This window comes from Pezoporus occidentalis, unplaced genomic scaffold, assembly GCF_034315485.1.
Source record: "Pezoporus occidentalis ecotype Australia unplaced genomic scaffold, CSIRO_AGI_Poc_V1 ctg197, whole genome shotgun sequence".
Lineage (NCBI taxonomy): Eukaryota > Metazoa > Chordata > Aves > Psittaciformes > Psittacidae > Pezoporus > Pezoporus occidentalis.
Window position 1 is genome coordinate 430,575 of NW_026913822.1, and position 25,089 is coordinate 455,663.

Sequence of the window (25,089 nt, forward strand, 5' to 3'; positions counted from 1 at the left end):
ACAACTGGACAACAAATATGTGTGGGTATGATTTAGATAAGCATCTCGAAAATTCAGGTGTTTCACTAACTGCAGTCTTTCATCATTCCCTTTCTGGTTTCTCTGGCCTCTTGCCCCACCTGAATACAGAATTTTTTAGTAGCTGGTATGACTTGTTCTCGCCCCACGATCCTTCCAGGCTCTTCCATAGCAGGGCTGTTCTTATTTAAAATAACTCTTTCTCATGAAACTAGCAGGATCATTCTTTATGTTAGTATTATTAGAGCTTTGAGATTTAACTTTTCGATTTGTCATCCCTCACATATGTATCACAGAACCTAAAGAGCTGAATTAGTGAACACATTCATTTCAGTTTTGCAGTCAGAACAGATAGAGGTAAACACTGTTAAGAGCTACAGAAATTTACAAATCCAACTGGAAAATCATGGCCAAAGTTTGCTCATTAGTAGAACTTCAGGACTGTATTCTAAATTAGGTATTGCAAAAAAACTGCTTGACAATATACAAAGATATCTTTCATAGCTTCTGTTTGATGACATTGATGTGGCTGGATAAAAGAGGAATATTACTGCGATCACTGTCGAGCGCCATTTTAGTTCTGTCTCACATAAAGAAAGAAACTCTCTCTTCCCTTGTTTAAATATAGCATAGCAGGGTGAAGGGGAGGGAGAGGGAAAGAGGCAGCTGAGAGAAAAATTTCAAGTTTTTCAAAGATGAACATAAAGTAGATGCATCTGATGGATTCTCATTACCCCAAAGCTTACTCCCCCAGTGCCTTAATTCTTTGTTTACTTCCCAAATAATGTCAAGAAAAGCAGGGCATTATTTAGCATTGTTGACTTTTTGCACATGAACGTGTCACCATGAACAAACAAGCTTTCACCTTTTTCAAGTGATATATTTGTTTAGCGTATTTAATAAATGAACACTTCATAAAGGTTTAGCATTAGCTAAAAAGTTATCACACAAGGAAAATTTAAGTTCTTGTTTCCCCCCACTAGATGGCCCTTCAATGAAATGTCGTGTAATTCCATTAACTGTTATATTCATACTTCTGTGTTTCTACTGGAGTGTTATCTTTAGAGTATTAAAATGTGCAGTGGAGACATCAAGAAGCAACATGTTTAAACAGCATTGGGCAATACTCTGTAGCAGGGAGAATGAAAAAATAAAAAGCATTGGCAAAAAAAAATATCTCCATTTAGTAAGCATTTATGTAAGAATTGACATTAAAGTGTTTCTTTGCTTTGTAATAAGCTTGTGATATCTTCTTTTCCCATAGAATTATTACTGTAGCTCTTGACCTTTTTTTTTTTTTTTCTGATTTTACATGTATGTTCTAGCACTGCAGCAGTTCATTACACATGAAAAAGTCTGATTTGTTACATAGGTGGTAGTGCCAAAAAGTCACAGAAGGTTAAAAATGATTTTTATCAACTCCTAGTGTATGTTTGAGGAAGAACAGATTGTTGTAATATTCATGCTCACAGACATGGTGTCTTCATAAACAGTGAATCTTCAGTGTTTCATCCTCATGTTTATATGGTTTCTATTGTGCCTACTTTCTGCTGTTTTAAATACGGAATGCTTACTAGACAATAACATTTTAACACTTCTTTCTTTAAAAATCATGACCACAAACATTATTTTTCTTTGTGAAAACAACTTTTTTTAATAATTATATGTCGTTCTCCATATTTTAAAATCTCCAGCCTAATTTCCATTCAGGCATAAGCAGTTATTTTGAGACCTATTCTGCATGCACACATAAAGACTTATGTTAGCAGGTAGACTTCAGAGATGACATATTGAGCATTTGTAAACAACTGATAGTGTCTTAAAAATGTGGTGACAGAAGGTGGGGTGCCAGGTAATATAGAATCAGGGAATTGTTTGGGTTGGAATGGACCTTAAAGCTCATCCAGTTGCAATCCCCTGCCATGGGCAGGGACGCCTTCCACTAGACCAGGTTGCTCCAAGCCCCATCCAGCCTGGCCTTGAACACTGCCAGGGATGGGGCAGCCACAGCTTCTCTGGGCAGCATGGGTAAAAGTGAAGCCCACAGTTGCAAAGCTCAGTTCTGGTTATGTATGTAACCCTTGCATTTGATATCCAGTGTTAATTGGTGCCAGCATTGTACGGTAGCCTCCTCCCTGTGTTCCATTTCAGGATGGTATGAGTACCAGCCAGGCCTTCCCTTTTGCTGGGGGCAGAATATAAGCTGGTAACTGTCTGTCTGGCATGCTGTCAGTAACTGTTCAAAATAACTGAAAGAGTTACAGGGTGGCTTACTGAAAGAGTGAAAACTTGTAAATCAGTAAGGTCCCACAGAAAGGTTTCAGTGTCTCCAAGAGTCTTCCTGTATTTTTTCAATTAAAAAAACTAAAAGGTGGCAAGACTAGATGGTTATCCACAAGTGGCCACCTTTGAGACGGAAGTGAAATCAAAACATGATCTTCTCAGTTGCTTATCAACGGAATGGAGGAAGTCACCTGATGCACTTTTCGAGATCCTGTAACCCATTCAGCTTTTCTTCATGATAACACTTCTACAGTTAGCTTTAAAATAGCAATATCATTCTGACCTCTCTCCATAAAATAATGACTTACCTGAGTATCCATCATCAGATTTAAAGCCTTTTGATAGGGGTTCAGAAGACTTGGAGGACATCAAATGTGTCCAGAGCAGGAATAGTGTTGGCTTGCTATCTTCTTCTTAGTGACCTTCTCAGGAAGCAGAGGTTATAGTCTGGGAGGTAATAGCTGGGGCCATTAATCCCCAGTGACAGGTTTTTGAGCAGTGGCCAGACCGCAGGACATTATTCAACAGTTAGTATCTACATGCCCTTTCTGGGAGGTACTAATGAATCCTGACAGTAAAGGGCTAAGGCATTTCGTACCAACACTTGTGAGTCTACTTTGTGAGCCTCCATAGGGAAGTCTACCAGGATGTTGCAGCCCTGCGTGTGGCTAAGATTCATTCTGGGGGATGACATAGGTGCCTATGTATGCACTCTGCTTTGGTGGCCAATTATTAGTTGAAATAATCTGCAGTGTTTCCTCATAGAAGCAGCATTCTTGTATTCAAGTAATAATAATCTACAACTTTATTATTAAAGGAGTTCCTCACAGATAGTTGTGGGGCTATACTTGCGTGGCCATAGGTAGTCTAGCATGACACAAGCAAACCAGTCTGTCAAGAGCGTATGTGTCTTCTGTGGCCAAGTGACAGGAGCACAGCATGTACAGCATTTCAGGTGAACACTTTTGCTCTCAGTGGTGGCTTCATATCCTCTCTGTACCCATCATATCTTAGTCTGGACTCATCTCAGTTGCTTTTGATTGTGCAGAGATGCTCCATCATACCAGCTTGGTCAATGAAGGATGTTGCCAGAAGATCCGTCTGGATCCTTTGTCTTTTCCAGACAGCATCTCCTAAAGATTTCAAAATGTCCTTCTATTCTTGAAACTCTCCTGTTACTTCGTTTTTATGATCTGTGCCTTTCTCTTAAACTTAGCAGTTATTAGTAGGACAGTTACCCACCATAAAATGTTCAGAGTTTTATTCCCTGTACTAAAAATGTCTCCTTTCACTTAAAGCTTTTTTTCTTGCTGGTGTAATTCCATCAACTTTGTCAAAGTTCACTTTTTGAGTCTGGCTGGTGTGGTTTAAGCTGAACCCAGGACACTGGATTATATATTTCTTCTGTCTTTTGAAAAGTTTTTTTTGTAAATGCACCTTAACTTGGAGAAAAGAGAGGTTTTGGGGTTAGAGGTATAATCCTTTCCTAAATCACCCTATTTTACCATGGGTTTGGAACCATAGTCCACTGCATAGAGACTCTCACAACATGGGTTGTATTCAGGGTTTCATGTGAATTAGCTCCTCAGTCAAGAGCAAGTCATCTACTTTGTTTTACTTTGTTTTCACCAAAGGTAAAATATGATTATAGCTGAAAATCGGTTAAGTATTATTATTGGAGTTATTATTATATACAAGAGTTAAGTAGTATTATTGGCCAAGCACTATATCAATCTGTAATCTACCATTTCCTATGAAGGAGGAGAGGATGCGGTCTCAGACTTTGTTTTTGGTTCATTCCCTTTTGTAAATTCAAGTCAGTCTATCAACATCAATTTGACTTTGCTTTCACAGTTTATGCTTAAAGCCATCCCTTAGCAAACATCTTGCTTTTCAGATACTTTAAGCCTACTGCAAACAAACAAATCATGGAAATTAAATAGTAATAATGCTGTTGTTAGCTTTGTATAATAAATTTTATCCACTATTTAAGTAGCAATTATTTCCAGAAACTTGGCATACTAGCCATACAAGTTATGAAATTTATTCCAGATGCAGCCCATCTTTCTTTGGAAAGGGAATACCAGTAGTGTTTGAAAAATGGATTATTAAGAACTTTGGTTTGCTCAAAGAGGCACATATGTTCTATTTCCTAACACAGCATCTTTCTGGGAGAAAGTAAGTACAGGTTTTCCCTAGCCCAGATTACTTTTTTCCACAAATCTTTGGATCAGCAAATAAAAAACAGCTAATAGTTGTGGGGCATGTGGAATTAGTTTAAGTAAATCCAAACCCTGATCCTTCTGACCATCCCCTCTTTCCTCTGTTTTGTCTATTCCTGCCTCAGAGTATGTCAAAAAATTTTCTTTAAGCTCAGGTGCAGGAGAGAGGGGGTGGATATAGTGATTCTTTCTCTGTCTCCTTCTGTCTTTGAGGTTTTTGTAGGGTTCTTTTGGGGAATGATTTAAAACAGATGTATTTTTTAAAAAGTATTAGTCTGTCTTGTAAAACATTTGTAAAGAAAAACAGTATCAGGATGTCTGAATGTAATCCCAGTTGAGCTCTGGAGATGTCACAAAGAGAACTTGTTTCATCACAGCGACATAGCTCTTTTGTCACACAAGTTAATTACAAATCAAGATAACTTTACAGAAAGGGCAGAATCTGTTAAGTGAAAATGAAGGGGCAAAATGTATAGTATTTGAAAAGCAGAAAAATACCTGTGCTTTCTGTATGGTTTATTGTTCACTTCTGCCATATGAGAAAACAGTTTATTTTCATGTTTCTCCAGTACTGGAACGATGTGTTTTACATGAAGGAATAGAACAAGTATCTCTTTCAAATGAAATATGCTGGGTATATGCTGCACCTCTTTAGAAGCTGTATACCTGAGGACTGTAATAGTGTCATTCCAAGGCTTCAAGCATGTAACAAATATTAAGGAAATAACTTCACAAATTATTCAGTGTTGCTGTGCAGCACTGAATGGAGTTGTTGATACCAAGTGTTGTGGTTATGGTCATCCTCAAAAAAAAAACAAAAATATTTCTTATGGTATCAATAAGTATTAATCTTAATGTAGAACATAAGCTCTTTCATGTTGCCTGAGAAACTGGTGTTTTTTTCTGAGTCTGAAGTGTTTGGGGTCTTAAATTATAATCAGTCATTAGAAGTAGTTCTACCATCTCTCTCTGTTTCATGATTGTATATTTTAGTCTATGTTCTGTAGCTAAACACTTCCAACATTTTCACAAGAAATCTTGACAACATACTTGCAGAACCAGTGTTGCTGAAGTAACTTTAGATGATTAAACACTAAATGATGTTTTTCTCAGCTGATCTGGTTTATTAAGATGGAAAAAATGGCAACAATAAAAGTGAACCAATATATTGTCTGCATCAGGAGAAGAAAATAAAAATGAAATGCAACATATGCTAATTTCTTTCGTGCTGGACTTTGGGGTCAGTTACAGAGACTGTTGTGTGGTTTGTGATGGCAAAATGTTGAACAACTTTTTTATCATCAAATATTTTGCTAATCTTGAAATATTTATTTTCCATTTCTTATTTTGAGAAAACACTAATCATATTCAAACTAGATGCAGTAATATAGCATCAATCCATTGGAAAAGTTGAACATAAATTTTTGACATACGTGGAATCTGATAAAAAAAATGGAATGAAATTGTCATTTTTTTCCCATGGTGATCCTTCATTTTAATTCCATGTAACACAATGTTTTGTTGAGAGTGCTGTTGGCTCTGTGTGGATTTGATGCTACAGCCTTTATAAGCTTAGAAATAGAATAGCTTTCTGAGGAAAAATTAACAGGTCATCGGAGCAGGACAAAGCCCAGTTGAGGAATGGGCCACAGGGTACATTGATGTACCCAGGGAGCAGATTGCTGGGTTCTTCCAAGATGCAAAGTCTGCCTGAGTTGGCGGAAAGAAGGACAAAGACCCCAGAAAACATCTTAATGAGGGTGGTTCCTGCTTTTGAGGGACAAATGGTCATTCTGTTTATGAAAAAACCTCTCAGAAATCCTTTATAAATTTAACAAAAATGAAATTACAGTTAGACTTTTACATTAACATACATTGATGGCTTTGTAAATTAAAAGCCGATAGTGTATAGAATACCTGGGTAAGTAAGGAGATAATTAAATTACTTTCTACTATGATACCTCCCCTACATTTTTCATTTTCTCCATGGCTGAGATGTTATATGCTTTTGCAGCATGGGCTGAGGTAACCATATTGTAAAGGCAGTTGGAGTTTCATCTCCTATGTATTTCCTGCACAGTGGCACTTGAATAATGAGAGAGAAAGCAAGTATGCTCAACAGCCAAGCAGAAAGGTAGAACAAATGATGATGGGGGCGTGGGTACATCTGACAACTTAAACACAGAATGGAGCCAAAGGGGATCATCCCTGTAAGAGCTGGGGTGTTTCTGGGTTCTCACTCAGTGCCTCCCACAAGGAATGTACATTTTCCTGGTGCGTACAGCAGCACAAGGACCAGCATTTTGACAAACTGCTCCCATTCCATCTTCTGTCTCTTACGACTTGAAAGGGTGCACAACATAGGGGGTTTGCACCTTCAACATGTTCATAAGCCACACACCTGGCTTATTGAAATACATGTTTAGAAAATAATGCAGTGACACAAATACACAAGAAAACAATTTCTGATAACCAGGTTTTACAAATTACTTCTAGATGAATATGTAACACGTGCATTTTTGAAACTTAACTGATGGATACATGGTCCTTTTCCTACAGTCAGAATTTTTTTTATTCAACTAGGTTTATTTTTTTCTTTAGGACAGTGAAAAAAAAGGATTTATGAATAGACTTTATGCCATCCAAGAGGTGTGTATCAGTGTCCAGAATATCCTTGATGAAGTGGCTTCCTTCGGAGAAAGAATCAAGAAGTAAGTGCTGACACAGGTGCTGTATTGCTCTCCAAAACTATTCATACTGTTTTCCAGCTGAAGTACCAAGTGTACCTTTAGTACGCTTTAGTACCTTTAGACCTTTACTCCTTTTTATTTTGTGGGGAACTCCAATTTTGGATGATACGTTGTTAAAACTCATCTATTTTTCCTTTGCTTTCTGGATGCCCTCAATTAATGAAAATCCTGTCATATTAATTTTGTAACTTAGAAATGCAGAAACTGGGGGAAAGAAAATTATAAAGAAGGCTTTGAAGTAAAACAGAAACTTGCTGTGAGACCTAACAGTAGTTATTTAAAAGTAATAATAAATAATGCAGCTTTGATAATGGAATTAAGCAGAGCTGAATAGGGGTTTCAGATTTTAAGGATGTACATATGTATGTTCAGTTGCTGGAAGTATTGGCAAAATCTTTTCTTCTAGAGTATTTGTAATTTGTAACACTTCATACCTGATATACAAGAATTACCAATAAATTTAGGCCTTAAGCAGGATTGGTTCTGAGATTTACCACAGGAAGTTTGGTGTAGTTTTGTCATGGTCAGTGAACAGCAGTGTAACATTTATTACTGGAGGTCAGGAAGGGTCCAGAAAGATGTCTTCCAGCTATCATCTGTGACGCTGGCTTTCTGGGGCTTAAAAGCCAAGAGTGTCTCATCCTTGGTGGGTGAGATATCAGGAGGAGCATGTTCACAACCACCTTTCCAGTGCAGGTAGAGGAGCCAGGTAGAGAGTTGAGAAGGGAGCCGTGCTGTTAGAAAACCTCCACAAGAGGCTTTGCTGTAAAGCTTCCACTGGTGCATGCAGCACATCTTACAGGAGAGTTAAAGCCATGTGCTGGCTTCTTCTGGGTGAGACCTAGCAGTGTGAGGCACCTGTCTCATCCACTGCTGGTGCCATCTGCAGCACATTGGTGTCTCACACCTCTGAGACCATAGCCTGTGGAAGGGATATGGCCCCCAAATAAGTTCCAACTTGTGGAAGTGAGTTTTAGAAACTTGATGGATGAAGGTCAGCCTATAGGAAACATGAGGATCATCTGTCTTGCTGTTCTGCCTGATTTTTTTCCTTCCAAATCTATCAACAATAGCAAGCATATCAGGATTCAAGAAGAGATTGCTGTTTTTGCGTTTAAGAGCAAAGTCCCTAACAGGAAAGCCTCGGAAGCATTCCCATGGGGACACTTGCAGACAGCCGTGTTCACAGCAGCACAGGCAGGTGCAAGCACATTATATTGCATTACTTTTCCAGGCAAGCAAAATGAGCCTGCATCTGAAATAAGTCTTTTATCAAAAGGCTGTTCATGGAAGTTGTCTTGATAATTAAGTTTTTCTAATTGTGCATTTTGGAAGTAGGTCCCGTTCTATTATATACCAGATGAGAGCAACAGAATTTTCTAAACTGAGACCAAATCTTCCTATAAATCTTTGTAATTTGTTCCTAAAACTATAATGGGAAACCTGTACTGAGTGCTGTGCTAACACAGCACATAAGGAGGTTTGCTAAGTGAGGAGCCAGTATTCCCACACATGGCGTGTCTGTGATCCATTGCACAAAGCCGAGTCACAGGAACATGAGCAGACCCTCAACCTTCTGTTCATCCCAAATGCATGCAGAAGAGGGGAAAAGAGCAGGTGTCCCCTGAGGAGAAAGGGAATGATCCTGCACCAAGTGACACCAACATAATGTTCACTCTGGAGACATGTCAAAATTGCCAGGGAGAAAAGAAGACAAATAAACACAGGAAGCCAGAGCTCATTATGAAAAATATGGCTAGCAATTCAGATAATTGCAGTTATTCAGCCAGAGAATCCAAAATAATGTAATCACACTGATTGGGCATGTAGCTAGTGATAATACTTTAAAGAGTATCATCAGACTACTTAGAGCCAAAGCCACATTTTCCTTCTGGATAAATGTCATGCAACACTTTTGACATGGTGGTGCCTTCATGGAACAATCCCATTGAGCCAAGCTCTCTTTAACCAGTGTTCCCGTGGGACATATATATAAATTGGCCATCTGGCCTCCCTCTCCTTCTGTACACAGAGGTTGGAGAGCCACAGTGTGGCTCTTTCAAGATTCTTCAGCTTTCAGTTCCTCTCTGTCACACCTCAGACTCTCTAAAGTGAGGTGATCACAGTGTAGAGATTGGGAACCTTGATGAGGATGTTTTTTTTCTGGGGCTTTCTTGGAAAGGCAGTCTCCTGAAACTCTGATGGGATTCCAGAAGTTCTTTTCCTTTATCCATAAAGAAATAATATTTCTTTTATTTCATCTAGAAGATAAAGCTTTTCCTTGCAGTGTACTTTATCTTATTCCACTCCCTCCTTTTCTTCCTTCTTCTGTCATTTTTCTCCATTATTTTTTTTCCCCACTCAAAGTTGTTTTATTTCCTTTTTTCATTCAGTGCTTTTGCATTATGTCTGTCTTTAGGACAGACTGTTCTGCACTCTCCTTTTCCCTAACCCTCTCCTTCTTGGGTGCATGGATGAATTACCAGCTTTGCATGCCCACATACTTGCCTTTTCCTGAACGTACCCCCAAGACAGAAGCGGACATGGCCAGGAAGTGCATGTAAATGTCAGGCAGAGGGGAAGATACCTGATCAGACTAACTGCTTTCACTTTCCTTACAATAAATCAAAGTAAAGATAAGGCAGTGTGCACTTGAGCCCAGAAACCCACCATGTGCTGGGCTGCATCCCCATAGAGGGAGCAGCAGGTCAAGGGAGGGGATTCTGTCCCTCTACTGAGCTCTGGGGATACCCCCCCCCACTGCAGTACTGTGTTCAGCTCGGACCTGCTGGAGAGAGTGCAGCGCAGGGCAACGAAGATGATTAAGGGAGTGGAGCATCTCCCTTATGAGGAAAGACTGAGGGAGCTGGGTCTCTATAGTTTGGAGGAGAGGAGACTGAGGGGTGACCTTATTAGTGTCTGTAAATATATAAAGGGGGAGTGTCACGAGGATGGAGCCAGGCTCTACTCAGTGGCAAACAATGATAGGACAAGGGGTAATGGGTACAAACTGGAACACAAGAGGTTCCACTTAAACTTGAGAAGAAACTTCTTCTCAGTGAGGGTGACGGAACACTGGAACAGGCTGCCCAGGGAGGTTGTGGAGTCTCCTTCCCTGGAGACATTCAAAACCCGCCTGGACACATTCCTGTGTAACATTATCTAGGTGTTCCTGCTCCGGCAGGGGGATTGGACTAGATGATCTTTTGAGGTCCCTTCCAATCTCTAGCATACTGTGATACTGTGATACAATACATGGAGCTGTTGGAGTGAGTCCAGAGAAGGCTACGGAGATGCTGCAAGGGCTGGAGCAGCTCTGCTCTAGAGACAGGCTGAGAGAGCTGGGCTGGTTCAGCCTGGAGAAGAGAAGGCTCCTTAAGGGAAGACCTTAGAGCAGCTTCGTGTCCAAAAAGGGGCTACAGGAAACCTGGAGAGGGGCTTTGAAAAAGGGCCTCTAGGGACAGGACAAAGGGGAAAGGCTTTAACCTGACAGAGGAGAGACTGAGATGAGCTCTTAGGCAGAAGTTCTTCCCCGTGAGGGTGCTTGAGGCCCTGGCACAGGTTGCCCAGAGAAGCTGTGGCTGCCCCATCCCTGTCAGTGTTCAAGGCCAGGTTGGACAGGGCTTGAAGCAACCTGGTCTAATGGAAGGTGTCCCTGCCCGTGGCAGGGAGTTGGAACTGGATGAGCCTCAAAGTCCCTTCCTGAAGACGGGCTTGATATATGCACACTCCACAGGGAGTGTGTGAAGCTAGGAGCTCTTTTAGTTTCCACTGGTAGTGAGTCCAAGCCCAGGCTCAGCTGATTTACAGTATACATGTATCCATTTGTAATTCCAGTTTGTTCTTTCTGATGGAACTGGTGCTTCTTCCCCTGTCCTGCCCATTATTTATATTTTTATTGGCTCTGTTGGGTGACCACATTTCTGACTTTTGTTAATTTTCCTTTTAGTACATTCAACTGGACTGTCCCATTCTTGAGCTGGCTGGCAATTGTTGCCCTGTCCGTGTTTACCATAATCCTGTATTTCATTCCACTACGATACATTGTCCTTGTCTGGGGTAAGTAAAGTCTCTTTTAACTGCCTGTGCCACTTAGAAAAAAATGTTTTTGAAGGGATGACTTATATTGTCAGTACTTTTCTGTATTTATGGTCTTGAAGCTGCCCCATGATGGAAACAGACAGGTTAGTTAAAAATGACAACTGCATAAAGATTTAGGGCCACCTGCAAAATGCATTTTTCTTGGCTGGCATTCTAGACTTCATCATACTATAAACATGTAGCCATGAGGATTCTTCATATATCAAAGTGTAGCTTTGTCTAGATATTACTCAGATTTATTTTCACCACTTATACACAGACAGAGGCATTTCAATCTATATGATGCATTTAGGACAATATGCCTTTTTTACTGCAGTACTTCGTCTTCTGAAACTGTATGTAAACATAGCAACAAGAAACCCCTGTAAAGGGTCACCTTTAGTCAGACAGAAAGGTATATGTGGTATTTGGTGTTGATAATGAGCAGAAACTGGGGCGGGGGGGGCGGGTGTGCATGGGCAGCGGGGTGAAATCATGATTGATCCAAGCTCTCACTACTTGTCCTTATGTTTATTCTTTATATTGATATTAAACAGCTACCATTACCACATCTGTCGTAAACAGTGCCCTAAGTTTTCATTTGTATATTTTGTATATACATTTGTATATTGTATATACATCTTACACTTACGCCCTTATTCCATAGTGCAGACCTGTGAAGGGCCCTGTCCTGTTAAATCTGGGGCTGGTTTTCTTTCTGAAGAAAAGGATAGCTATTATGCCTATGTGAAAAATTTCTGAATTTAAGAGACAACATAAAATCATTGAACTAACAGCAAAGAACGTAATTTTTATACATCAGTCAGTATTATTAATATTCTGAGTCCTCACAAATAATTGTAACAGAATATTCCAAATGGAGAAGAACCCATAAGGAAGGTTTGAACAAAAGCATTTCTATGGAACTAAAAGAAGCAAGTGTGTGGGCTTACTGTCTTTGCCTGTCTTGGAATTTCACTTATTCCTCACATACCCTGTATCACGTGGGTGCTACCTAGCACACACACACACTATGGTAGGCCTCCTGTTACTGGAGTTTGAAGTACTTGGTCTATTATCCTTTTTGCTGGTGGTTTTTTGGGCAGATCTGGCATCTTGTACACTTGCTTTAATATATCCCCTTGATTTCATGCAAGAACCTGAGATTGTAATACCCACAAAACTTTAGTTAGCACTTTTTTATTAAAAACTCCTGACATGGACCTCTGTGATACCCCCAGAAGGATCACACTCCCCCACAAAAATTTTCTTTTTCAGGCAAGGAAGAACCTCAACTCCCAAACTGGAGTCCATGCTTCCCAAACCATGGATAGATAGCATAAGCACAAATTACTGTAAATGCACCATGTTCTCTTCCCCTCCCCATCTCTTTTCTTCCTGTCCCCAAGTTAACCTAGTCTATCTAGATACAACTTCAAGCACCTTTGTTCATACAGTTTTCAGGTCCACATTTTCCTCCTGCATTTCAGTTTAGGTAGCTTCTTACTCAGCAAGCTTATGGGGATCCCTTCTATATTTTTTCTATATTTCTCTTGCACCAAGCCAGGAGACCAGACATGTACTGCATAGCTGCAGTGCCAGCAGCCCAGACCTCCCTGGGGTGAACCATGTTCACACAGAGCCATGTCATGCTGTGTGTAGCCTTAAGCAGCTGTCCCTTCAAAAAATGCATTCTAAACACATGCCTGCTTTCTCCATTATTGTGTATTTCTAGGCTCCCCTGTGTATATACATTTTTTCATACTTACTGCACTTGGAAGAAAATTACCTTTGTTATCTGACTTTTGTTCACAGGAGAGTTTGAGCTGGTCTTTAGCAGCATCACCCATTTCTTTGTTTGGGAAGTCAGGGAGTTTTAAATGAAAATTCCTCCATGTTATGGCTGGTCTTTCTTATAGATGTCTTTCTTCTGTGCGTCCATAGGGACTGCCTCTTTCAGCCTGCCCTGGCAGGAATTTTTAGTTCTTTCCCTCCTGGCCATGCTTCTCGTTATGGAGACTGCTAGTCCTTCAACAAATGGTGCATTAGCCACAGTAGAGCAGGAACCGGCTCTGCACTGGGATCTCATTCACTGTAGTGGTGGTAAAACCACTGAGTTTACCTCTTGGTAAAACCTCCTGGTAACAGCTACAGCTGTTTACCTGGAAAAGACTCAAAAAAATTATTTTCATCAGAAAATTTCCACACTTTGGAAAAGACCTAATCTTCTTGTTGTATTTTACTTCTCTGGTAGCGTCGCATCTCATCTGGTCAATGCTTTTCTTTTCTGAGCCTTGATCATGATTTATTCATGCATTTACTTTCACAGCATGACTGGTGCTTTATCAGGTGGGACAAGGTGAGACCATATCACGCATAGGTGGTCCAGTGGCCACGTGCAATAAACAGTGGGGCAGATCTTGAATTTCTCAGTCACTTGCTGATCCAAAGGACCCTCTTAAACAAGGTTTTCTAATCTCAGATATTCCTTCTCAACACTCACTGTTCTGTCACGAGATAAAAAGATGGCAGCATCTCCTATCTATACAACAGAACTGAGAATTCATGAAGTGGGAGGCTGTGGGTGTTATCAAGACCGCAGCTTGTACTCTCCATCCCAAAGCTTTATGTCCTTGCTAAAGCTTTCCAAAAGGCCTTGGCACCAAAGACTTTGTGGAAGGTAAACTGTATTATTTTATCTCTGATACAGCCTGGATAAATTACACAGGATGGCACATTTTTAATGCTGCCCTGGCTTTCTTGACTCACACAAGAGTCTGCACAGTTTGTACCATTCCTGCCTGTGCTTCAAATGTGTGTGCGCAGAGCCCATGAACAGTGTTCTCACATGAAAAGTGTATGAACCTGATCCAGCATGTACTGATAAGAAAATTAGTTTAATTCAAAAACCTACTTTCTGCTAGTTTGGGGAGGATTTTCTTGGTGCTTCTGAGCAGTAATTTTCAATAGGCATTGTGAAACCATGACATCTGAGGAAGATACCACATCCCTTCTCTGCACTATTATCAGCTCATCTGTATTTGTCATTCCCGCACAGAGGCTTGTTTAAACTTATCCTAAAGCCTTCTCCTGATGCAGACTTTGCTGCTTCCTGTGAGCTTCACCATCCTTAGCATTAGAAGGATTTACTTGTGTCTGACCTGAATCTTCTGCCCTGCAGACAAGCTGTTAAACTCATTACTGCTCATCCTCTCTGCTACAGAAATGGAGTATGCTTTATTCCTCTCCTTTTTGCAACCTCCACATAACAACCACAGTTTCTTTTACTTAACAAAAGAAATATATATATTTGAAGAATTTGAAAATGTGCTTAAAACGTTTGCATTTTGAAGCAGAGGGAACCACAGCAGCAGATTACAACTTTTAGAGCCTGAGTTTACAGTTCATTCATTCATTAATTCAGTGCTAATGTCAAACTTACTTTAAAATGGATCCTAAAATCTTTTGTAGAACTTTGCCAAGAAATATGTTGGTTTGGCTTTTTTTAATAGTGATAGTAACATTTGAATTTTCACTTTGTAGGTATCAACAAGTTTACAAAGAAGCTTCGAAGTCCATATGCAATTGATAACAATGAGCTACTTGACTTTCTATCCAGAGTTCCTTCAGATGTGCAAGTGGTGTGTATATTTATGGCTGTTGATTTGATATACGGCATCATGATTTTCTGGGTTTTTTTAAACACATTTTAAAGCAGTTACTTTGATTCACTATCATATTCTTTAGCACAGTATTGTATTCTTTAGCAGAGAAATTGCATACTCAAGGTGGGGAGGGTGGACATTAAGGAGGTTGCTAGACCTTTTTCCAATGAGAAAGTTGCCACTACCTTAGTTGTGCCTTTGAGAATTCTTTGGAGCAATGAGTAAAAAGACAAGTAGATGGGTGACAGTAACAGGTGCTAGTTTGTATAAAGCAGCCTCCAGCCTTACGTGAAAACAGCTGGGATAAGGCTGAACATGAGCCAGCTTGTGACCAGACAGCCAAGGCGGCCAAGAACATCCTGGCCTGTATCAGCACCAGTGTGGCCAGCAGGGCCAGGACAGTGATCATCTCCCTGTGCTGGGCACTGGTGAGGCCGCACCTTGAAGCCTGTGTTCAGTTCTGGTCCCTCGCTACAAGAGAGACATTGAGGTGCTGGAGCAGATCTAGAGAAGGGCAACACAGCTGGTGAAGGGCCTGGAGCACAAGTGTGATGAGGAACGGCTGCAGGAACTGAGGGGTTTAGTCTGTAGAAGCGAAGGCTTAGGGGGTACCTTATCACTTTCTACAGCCGTGTGAAAGGAGGATGTAGCCAGCAGGTGGCTGATCTCTTCTCCCAAGGAACAAGTGACAGGACCAGAGGAAATGCCTCAAGCTGCACCAGGGGAGGTTTAGACTCAAGATTAGGAAAAACTTCTCCAAAAGGGTAGTGAGGCATTGGAATAGTCTGCCCACAGCAGAGGTAGAGTCACAATGCCTAGGGATATTTAAAAGACATGTAGATGTGGCACTTGGGGGCATAGGTTAGTGGTGGCCTTGGCAGTACTGAGTTAACAGTTAGATTGATGATCTTAAAGGTCCTTTCCAACCTAGCTGATTCTGTGATACCATGATTCTAAGGTTTTGTGTAGGAAACCTACAGTAGCCTTTCAATACCTTATGAGGGGCAACAAGAAGGCTGGAGAGGAGATTTTGATAAGGGCCTGTAGGGACAGGACAGTCACTGGCAGTATTTAAGGCCAGGTTGGACAGGGTTTGGGGCAACCTGGTCTAGTGCAAGGTGTCTTTGCCCATGTCAGGGTTTTGGAACTGGATGAGGGATTAAGGTCCCTTCCAAGCCAAACCATTCTCTGATTCTGTATTACCTGACACCTCACCTTCAGTGAGTTTTTAAGACACTGTCATTTGTTTACAGATACTTGATATGTCATCTCTAAAGTCTACCTGCTGACATGAGTCTTTACGTATGCATGGAGAATAGGTCTGAAAGTAATTGCTTATGCCCAAATGGAAATTAGGCTGGGGATTTTAAAATATGGAGAAAACCACACAATTATTAAAAAGTTGGGTTTAAAAAATAAAACAGGAAGATCAAATGGCAAAAGAAGGTCCACCGACACGGAGTCAGTGGTGGGTGGCTTTGTCTTGCGGCAGCACTGTGAGAGCATTTCAGCCTTCACTTTCCTAGGGTGAAAGTTTTTGATGTGGCCACAGTTCAGCCGTGCACATAAACTCCTTTAAAAATAAGCTGGTTGTAAATTATAAGCTTTTGTAATGCATTACACAATCTCTTGAGGAGGTGCAACCATTAAGATAATGTCAGGCACATAAATCACCTCCAGTATCACAAGGATTATATACTTTCTACATTTCTAGGTAGAGGTTTCAGTTTAGAGCTGATATATAAATAGGAGGTATGGTTGCACATACACCTCTGAATCTCATCCCCTCTGTGACTGGCCTTTGAAAATAAGCAAGTTTTTAAGAAACATTACAAAGGCTATTCATCCAATTCCTTAAAGAGAATAATGTTTATTCTCTATTAAAGCTTATGGAAAAAACAAAAGGTGTAGCCTTCTTAAACTTTACTTCAGCACACAGTGTTACTTCCTGGCAGGATTTTCCTAATGCTGTCTTTCCTTCTTACTCCAGATCTATCACTCTGTTGCTGTGGAATCACAGCTACAGATCCCGTTTAGTTTGCAGGGGGATAGTTTTCTTTTTCTTTCAAAAAATAGAGATCTTTCTTTTTCTAGCATGTGCCACCTGACTAGTTTCTTTCTGAACATTGTGTTTAAACAGGTGCAGTACCATGAATTGAAACAGGATCCCAGTCACAGCCCAAGCAAGAGGAAGAAAAACAACCCTGGCTAGCCAACTCAAGGTGTTGAAGGGACAAGCACCTGCTGGGGGAAGATAAAAGAAAAAGCCTACAGCCTAAGCAGTGTTTCCTTTCTCTCTTGAGCTTTTTATTTATTTTTCCTTTTTACCTAATGGGGAGATTTTGTAAATATTATAAAAAGGCATTTCTCATTGAAGATACATTTCACACTGTAAAGACATTTGTCAAAGGTTTGAAGTAGGGTTTCTGCTTTTGAAAGCCTTATTAATTAGGTGCAGCATAACACATTAAAGGAATCAGTCTAAAATGGTAAATACGCACAGCTACTTGGTGGTCAAAGGTACCTGAAATAGTCAAATCATGCTGACTAAATCTGCAAAAGGTGTACATTTAAATCTGACTCAAAAAATTCAGTCAGATTGTATTTGTGAACATTAATATGTTTATCCAGTAAGCCACCATTACGATTTTCTATGTTTTATATGTTTCAACAGAAATACAATGTAGTGAACCCTACTGCACTTAAGTTTTAGCAGATTTTTTTGAACTCCAGACCCTGTGTTCACTCCTGGTGAAATGTTTTCCTGTGCAGGAGGGCTGCTTATAAGGTAATGAGAAATACCAAGTGCAAATCTCTTTCTGGAGCTCCCAAAAGTAGTTCCTGATGTATTTATCATTCCATTGTAAGATCTAAAAATCTCTGTCTCTCTCAAAATACTGCCAGGTTTGTAACTGATTGCCTATCTGATTTTTCTATATGTACCGGTAGTCTTCATTTGTACTACATAGTTTAGTGAATAAAGTTCATAATTCTGTTGTAATGGAAGTACTATCAAGCTAACTCCATATTGCTTTGGTGTCATGCTATGAACACCTTCTGTGCACATAACTATTTTAATATGCAATCTTGCAGAAAATGTTTTTGCTTTCAGATCACAAGATCATATCAATATGCTTTATGATATAGCACATTACCTGTTACCAATGTGAAATATAGTGTAGAGGAAAAAATGCAGCTGTGATAAAACTGATATACTGGTTTTATTTCCTTAGCTAATAATGTAGTCAGTTCATCTGATACAGTTGTGCCCTACTGCATGGAAACTGCATTATTTTATAAATTACGTGGAACATAGATGGGAAAGTTTACATTTCAAATGTCCTAGCGGCCACTACATAACGAGTATTTGGGGATATATTCTGGTAGCTGCATGTAGACTTCCATGCTCAGCTCCCCATGTAGTGAGCAGAGACTTCATTCCTAAGGGACTACCTGTGCACAGCTCTTAGCCATAGCTCCCGGCGACATGAAAGGGGATTTTTGCCCAGGGGAGAATGGCAGGACTGCATCCTCGAGGGGAGCTGTTCCTGTGGTCCTGTTTGGGTTACCTCTCGCTGGTTACAATTGCTGATAAAGTTATATTGCACTACTCTAACAATACTTTTTGAAAAGACTATTTAGAAATACTTTGCAAGCAAATGTGTATATATTTGTGTAAAGAATTGTATGTTAGCTTCATTGCCCATGAAAGGCCATCCTGGCTTTGTTTATTTTACAGATATGATGATAGCTGGTTTCTGATGTGACAGTTATTTTGATCTTTCTGTTTCTATCTTTGAGAAAATGCCAATCAAATAACTGTTCTGCAGAAAGTCTTGGACCTAAATATGCTCTTGCTGCATCATGACTTTAAAAGAATTTACTTGTGAAGCTTGTGTAACCTTCTTTTCTTTGTATGCTGCCTGAAGAGCAGCATACAATTGATAAACTCAGAATCACTGATGAGCCTATTTTGTTTTTTAAAAAGCCGGACTTTTGTCTTGACAATGTGCAAATGTTTGTTGCCAGTTGTCAGTTTTGCAGAGTTATTTGATACACTGTAAGCCTTGTACCTTCTTAATGTTGCCCATCGGTCTGTGTGCAATTCCCTGTTGTGTTTCTTTTTCTGTACTCAATTTAAAATGTCTACTTTGGTGGTAAAGTCTGAGTTAGTTACACGCATCTACTGCATTAAACACATTTTATGCATCTCTCTACTTGCTATTAGGAAGCCTCTTTCTTTGAAGCCCTATGCTGTTTTCCATGAGTGGTGCAAAGGACAAGCAAATGAAAACATTGTATATCTCTGTGTGGTATTTCAGTATTGTAAGCCCCAAAACATGGAAGTGGATGGGTCAAGGGGAGAAAAAGACTTGTTTGTGGAAAACTGGTGAACTACTTCTAATGCCTTAGTAACTCAAAATTGATATCACTGAAAATACAATGCAGGTCCAAGAATGCATTTTGGTTAAATGCGACTCTCCTGCTACAACAGGACATTTTAAAATCACATTTTAAAACAATTTTTCAGTGAATCCACTTTTGCTATTTGCAGTTTGTCTATTCTGCTTTGTGTGGGAGGCCTCTGGAGAGAATCAGTCCTGCCTTATGCTGTGAATATTTCAAGATTTCATTCCATTTCCAGATTTGTTCTGAAGTCAATTTCTAACCTGCTAGATTTACTGAGTCTTATTCCTAAGCAACTTCTCTGTTCATGAACAATCAGAAAAGAATAATGCACCTCATGATCATGAAACTTTATCTGCTTTCAGAAAATAATATTTAACAACTTCATTTGAGTCCAGTGAAAATTAGTAACTTAATTGGGGTCCACACTTAAAACAGGTGTAAGAGCTCTCGGGATCTACTGAGGCTAATTGTCTGAGAGGTTCTAGTCACTGATTCTGATGATAACTTACAGTACAGAGCTTGTTTACCCTGATTTTATAGTTGTTTCTTTTTGTAGTAAGGAACAACTCAGTGGTTTTCATCTTAGTAATGAGCGTTAACTTGAAGAGCTACTGTAACTTAGCATTTTAAACCTAAGTGGAATAAACACTCCTATTTTTTATTGCAATTAAGACAACAGTGGAATAGTGAGAAAGTAATTAAGCAGGCTGCATACAATATATCTGGCAATATCTGCCAACAAGAGGAAGAGCTGCTGGACCTGCCACCAAATGAACTACATGATGCTGAAGTATTTCATTGTAGGATAGTGCATGAGCACAAAGCAAAGGAGAGATAGGAATAGTTATTTCTGTCATCAGCACTAAATCACATACCTGCCACACAAAACGTAATAAAACCTTTGCAGCTCTGTGCCCATCAGCCAGGGATCCCTGCCTCATGGGAGAAGGGCAGCTTCCACCCGTGCCTGCTCTCCCTCAGCTGCCAGAGCCTATTTTGACAGTTAGGCACAAACTTCTTTCTGAGCGTGCTTCTCCTTTGAGGGCAAACTTCTTCCTCCCAGCTGGGCTAATTTCCAGATGCTGTGCGGCAGCTTCTATAGAAGACAGCTCATCTCCCCACTCCCCCACCAAAACCGGTACTGCAAATTTTCAATAAATAACTCCTCCTCCAGAATATTTCTGAAATCTCACAAATATTAAAAACCAAAACATTTTATAGCAAGCACAATTTCAATTATAGCTGTTTTTTAGTGTAAACACCAGATTTCCGTTACTTTCTTCCTAGTTAAGGTATAGCATAAAAAGAAGCATAAATTCTGACTCTCAAAGTGGAAACTACTCCAGATGAAGTGCAAACCTCAGACGTGAACCTAGAAAAATGTGACGGCTTTAACAAAGTATACTGTTCTCTACTCTGTCACTTAGGGAAATGGGTGAAATCCAGCTGGTTGAAAGCTTCATGCAGTTGGTGAATCAGTTATGGGGAAGCAAAAGGAATGAGGGCGAGGGACAGCCTAGGGAAGGGCTTGTAGACAGAAACATTCACAAGGGCTCACCTCTAGGCAGTGATCTCCGCCTGCACCTGGTGGAGAAAGAACCTGTGTAGGTGTCCTAAACCACCTTGGCCTTTGTTGTGAATAATACATCCCTTCCATCAAAAGCAGCCTTTTTCTCTCAGGAAAGAAAGTACTGCAGCTGCTGCCAGACATGGAAGATGTGAGCAAATATAGGTCAGGTCCTCAGATGAGGAGGCTGGATGCTGCAAAAGGGTTCTTTCACGCCATACTTAACCAAGAGAAGGCATGTTTCTCATACACTAAGGATTTTAGATATTAATTTAACAAAAAATCCATAAGATATCATATGGCAAAATATAAAATAAATCTTAGCTGTGCATTGCACATAACGCTGTATTTCTGGATGATGTCTTCTTTATGCTCAAAGTCAGATTTAGCCTATTTCAGAGAGGACGAATTCCGCATCAATGAATCTTGAGGGTCAAACTTGAATTTCTTGAAGTTTAGAATTGAGTTCTTTTAACAAATGGACAAAAAAAAATGTATAATCATGTTTTTCTCCTCATCAGCGTTAGTACTGAGTTAAATTTAAATGTCAAAACCTTTTTTTATGGTTCAGGTTGCACAATAGAAACCTGAAACCCTTAGTTATGAGTCACTGGTAATAAGTATTTTCCCATTATAATATAATCAAAAGAAGCTCAAAACTTCTCACTCAACTTTTAGTTAAATTACAGCAAGTGATTAAAGTAAAGCCTACAATGTTGATCACTGATACATATTTTAATTAAAGAGCTCTGATGAATAATTTCTCGAGAAGTCTAGTTAGTGTTGCCTTACGTGAAGACACATTCCTAGAAGTCTACATTTTGCATAGTTGTACATGCTCTTTTTTTTTAGGCATGTCACGAAAAAAACCAAAGCCTTTTAGATCTACAACTGATGAAGAAAGATCCCCAGTCAAAAGCAGTATAGAAAAATCAAACAGCCTGAATGAGGATGCAAAACTGTGGTCAAATCTGTAGGGAGCACTAAGTATTGGACAGTTGCATGGAAGAAAACAAGAGCTGCAACTTCAGATCTTCCCATCATTTCTTAGTGCATGCCATTGTAATTGCCACAAGAACCACACCTTTGAAATGCAAATGCATATACCAACCAATTACCTTGTTGTATCATGCCATTCCTAGATATTATTGGAAGAAAGCAGGAAAATGGTTCAACTAATCTGTAGCACTGCTAGTTTAGCAGAGCAGGAATGCTTTCCAGCAGAAGCTCCTTGGTTGACATTGACCTATTTTATGATGTGAACTGCAGCTCCCATGGGCTGCTCTGAGTCTTTACCACCATCTCACTGAAAGGTAACTGAAAAAGGGCTTTTTGCTGAATGGAGCACTGGGAAAGCTCTTTTCCAGTGATGTTTTTACCACGTTATAGGACTGGCCTCAGTAACTCATGGTGTGACACACTGACCATTTCTTTCATTTGCAAAAATTTACATCTCAAAAAACAGCCTTCTTGGTGCACGTCTGTCCTTGATTTTTCACTGCCTTCTGAACAAATATGGTAACAAAAGTGCAAAATCTTTTCTTTCCCTGCAGGGATGCTAGCCCTGGGACATGTAGCAAGCTTGATAAGCAGTTGCACTCATACTGGGAGGAGCTGTTCCTCATAGGCACAAAATAATGGCTTGATCAGAAGAAATGGGCTTGGGGACTAAAGCATTTTATTCCCTCAGCTACCATTCTGCTCCTCAGGCTGAGGATCCCTGAACACATCTGTTGGGGAAGGGGGAGGAGAAATGGGAAGGGATTGGGTTGCTTAAATAAAAAATTTACTCATAAATTAAACTACCAATTCTTACAGGATTATTTATTTATTTATTTGACTGGGTTTTATTTAAATGAGAAAAGTCCTTCTGCACTACATTTCTAGAGGTAGATGTCTTACTTAGAAGAAAGTTCAGTCAGCGCAGCTTGCTGAGGCAGCATACAGTTTTGGGAAGACTGGGTGGCATCTTGGTAAAGAGCTGGGGGAGAATTTCAATGGATTATGAGACTGAAACTAGCCTGCTTGTATTTTCCCTTAACAATATAAACAGGTCCTTTTCCCTGGCATACTAATGGAGAGCCACAGCTCAAAACTATAGTTACATCTACAGGCTTCTTTCCAGATACAGCCCCATTTCCTATCTCTTCTCAGCATCAGAGATTGCGCTTCCTTTTTTTCCACCTTGCCATGCAGTTCCTAGTGATCAAACTGAAGGACACAGCATCATATCTCTTCTTCATTTCCTAGTCACCACTGATACATGCAATTAAGCCTTACTGTGAAATCTCACTGTTTGCCATGTCATGCTCTCCCACTTCTTCCTCATTGTTTTTTGTTGGCTTCTTTCCCTTATCCACAATTTCTGTTCAGCTTATTCCTCTTCTTTTGGACCTAAGTCCTTGGCAATATGGTCACAGAGCTTCAGCTACTTGCTTTGCATTAGCGCTTCAGGCTTTCCTTATGTATCTCCTGCCTCTGAAGTTCAATGTTTGTTTGGTTTCTCATCATTGCATTAAACAGAATCATTCCTGTATTTCATCAGTGTTGCTCCTCTTGAGCCTGCAGTGACTCCCATCTAGACCACCCTCCTTTTGATACTCTACACCCAGAGTTTGTTGACTCCCTGCTCCCTGGTTGTGACATATTTTGAAACCATTCCCCATGAAAGTCAGTGCAGAAAAGAAGAATACAGGAAATGAAAATCCAGGTTTAAAGGAAAAAAATATGTCCTGGAAGATGTGTAACTAACTGTTCCTGCAATATACGTGCATCTTGCTTCTGAAGTATCTGAGCTTAATGTTCTGCTCCACTCCACTTAAAGGATTTGGACCTCTGTGTCACTCGCATCAAATCATAATGAGCATTCATTTTCAAAAAACAACAACAAAAAAAGTAGCATAAAGCCATGCCAAAGCAGAAAACCTGTACTTTAAACATAATCTCCTTTAAATATATGGGGGGGGGGGGGGGGGTTGGGTTAAAACTGGCAATTGCATCAACTATGTATTGTTTGGCGTGAAGGAAGATTGCTCTAATGAATTCTCCATCACTGTTCAATTTGCTGTTCTTTGTTAAAACCTATGATTCATAATTAAATATAGGACTATGATTTTTGCAGTTTGGCTTCCTTCTTTTCAGGGTAACACAGAAGCTGCACTTGGACCAGACATTTTCAGAACTAAAGGTGCTATTTTAAAAAGTAATGATTTTTTGAAGTAGTTGACACACTTGGTGTTGAAGCTGTCAAATGTCAAGAAGTTTAAAGCCAGGGTTGCTGTTTATCTTTTGATTTAAGTTGTGATAAAGCAAAGGGAGAGGTGCAGAGAGGATCCATTGTCACACAGTGTGCCTGCTTTCAGAGGTAGGAAATTGGCCTTGCATATTATTGAAGATAGAGAGAGTGGTGCAGTTGATGTGTGCTGTCCCAGAGCTGCAGACACTGCATGGCTGAGAGTAACCAACATGAGACAATCGGGGTTGTAACAATGGAGGCATGAGATGCACTGTTACCTTTCTGTGAAGAGCTCTATACAGCATCTGTTCCATCTTAAAAAGATGCATAAGTTCATTCTTTTGTGAGTGCAAATTTAAATGACCAATTTACAACAGGAAAATGGTCATGGTGCAAGGGAAGCAGGAACACTCGGTCTTAATTTTTAGTTTCTTGGGCTTTCTCCATCTCAACCCTTTTTCTTCTTTCAATATACAGTTAAGTAGATGTGACATACACCACTGCAGCTATTTCAGAAGTTCTGAACTTTTAGAAACACAAGTTACTATATTGATACTTCAGTTCGTCTGCACATCCTTAAAGAGTGCACATTCAACGCTGGTGCTGAAAAGTAGTCAGTTCTCTTACATTACTCATGCATGCAACAAGGAAAGGCCACATGCATCTCAAAATCTCTCATCGAGTAACAGTGATGAGAAACACATGCGAATTCTGATGTTATTTTGAAAAAGGCGGCGTAAAAATAATTTTTCACTCCCCATATTCAGTAGCAAAATGCAGTTGACAGCTTGTCTCTTAATTTCAGCCCACTACCAGGGACAGACATTTAGCCATGGAGTGAATAGAACAACTACAGCCT

At 39.9% G+C, this 25,089-nt stretch overlaps 1 protein-coding gene across 2 annotated transcripts in view; it reads left to right on the forward strand.

The window, feature by feature from the left end:
- Nucleotides 1-19,235, forward strand: part of MCTP1 (multiple C2 and transmembrane domain containing 1) — a 260,031-nt gene extending 240,796 nt beyond the window's left edge. For both annotated transcript variants that reach the window (XM_062617486.1, XM_062617487.1), the window contains 4 exons: nucleotides 7,125-7,234; nucleotides 11,223-11,332; nucleotides 14,897-14,994; nucleotides 17,159-19,235. In XM_062617486.1, the coding sequence (XP_062473470.1) occupies nucleotides 7,125-7,234; nucleotides 11,223-11,332; nucleotides 14,897-14,994; nucleotides 17,159-17,230 (390 nt within the window). In that variant the 3' untranslated portion in view covers nucleotides 17,231-19,235. The remainder of the gene's footprint in view (nucleotides 1-7,124; nucleotides 7,235-11,222; nucleotides 11,333-14,896; nucleotides 14,995-17,158) is intronic.
- The last annotated feature ends 5,854 nt before the right edge of the window (nucleotides 19,236-25,089 follow it).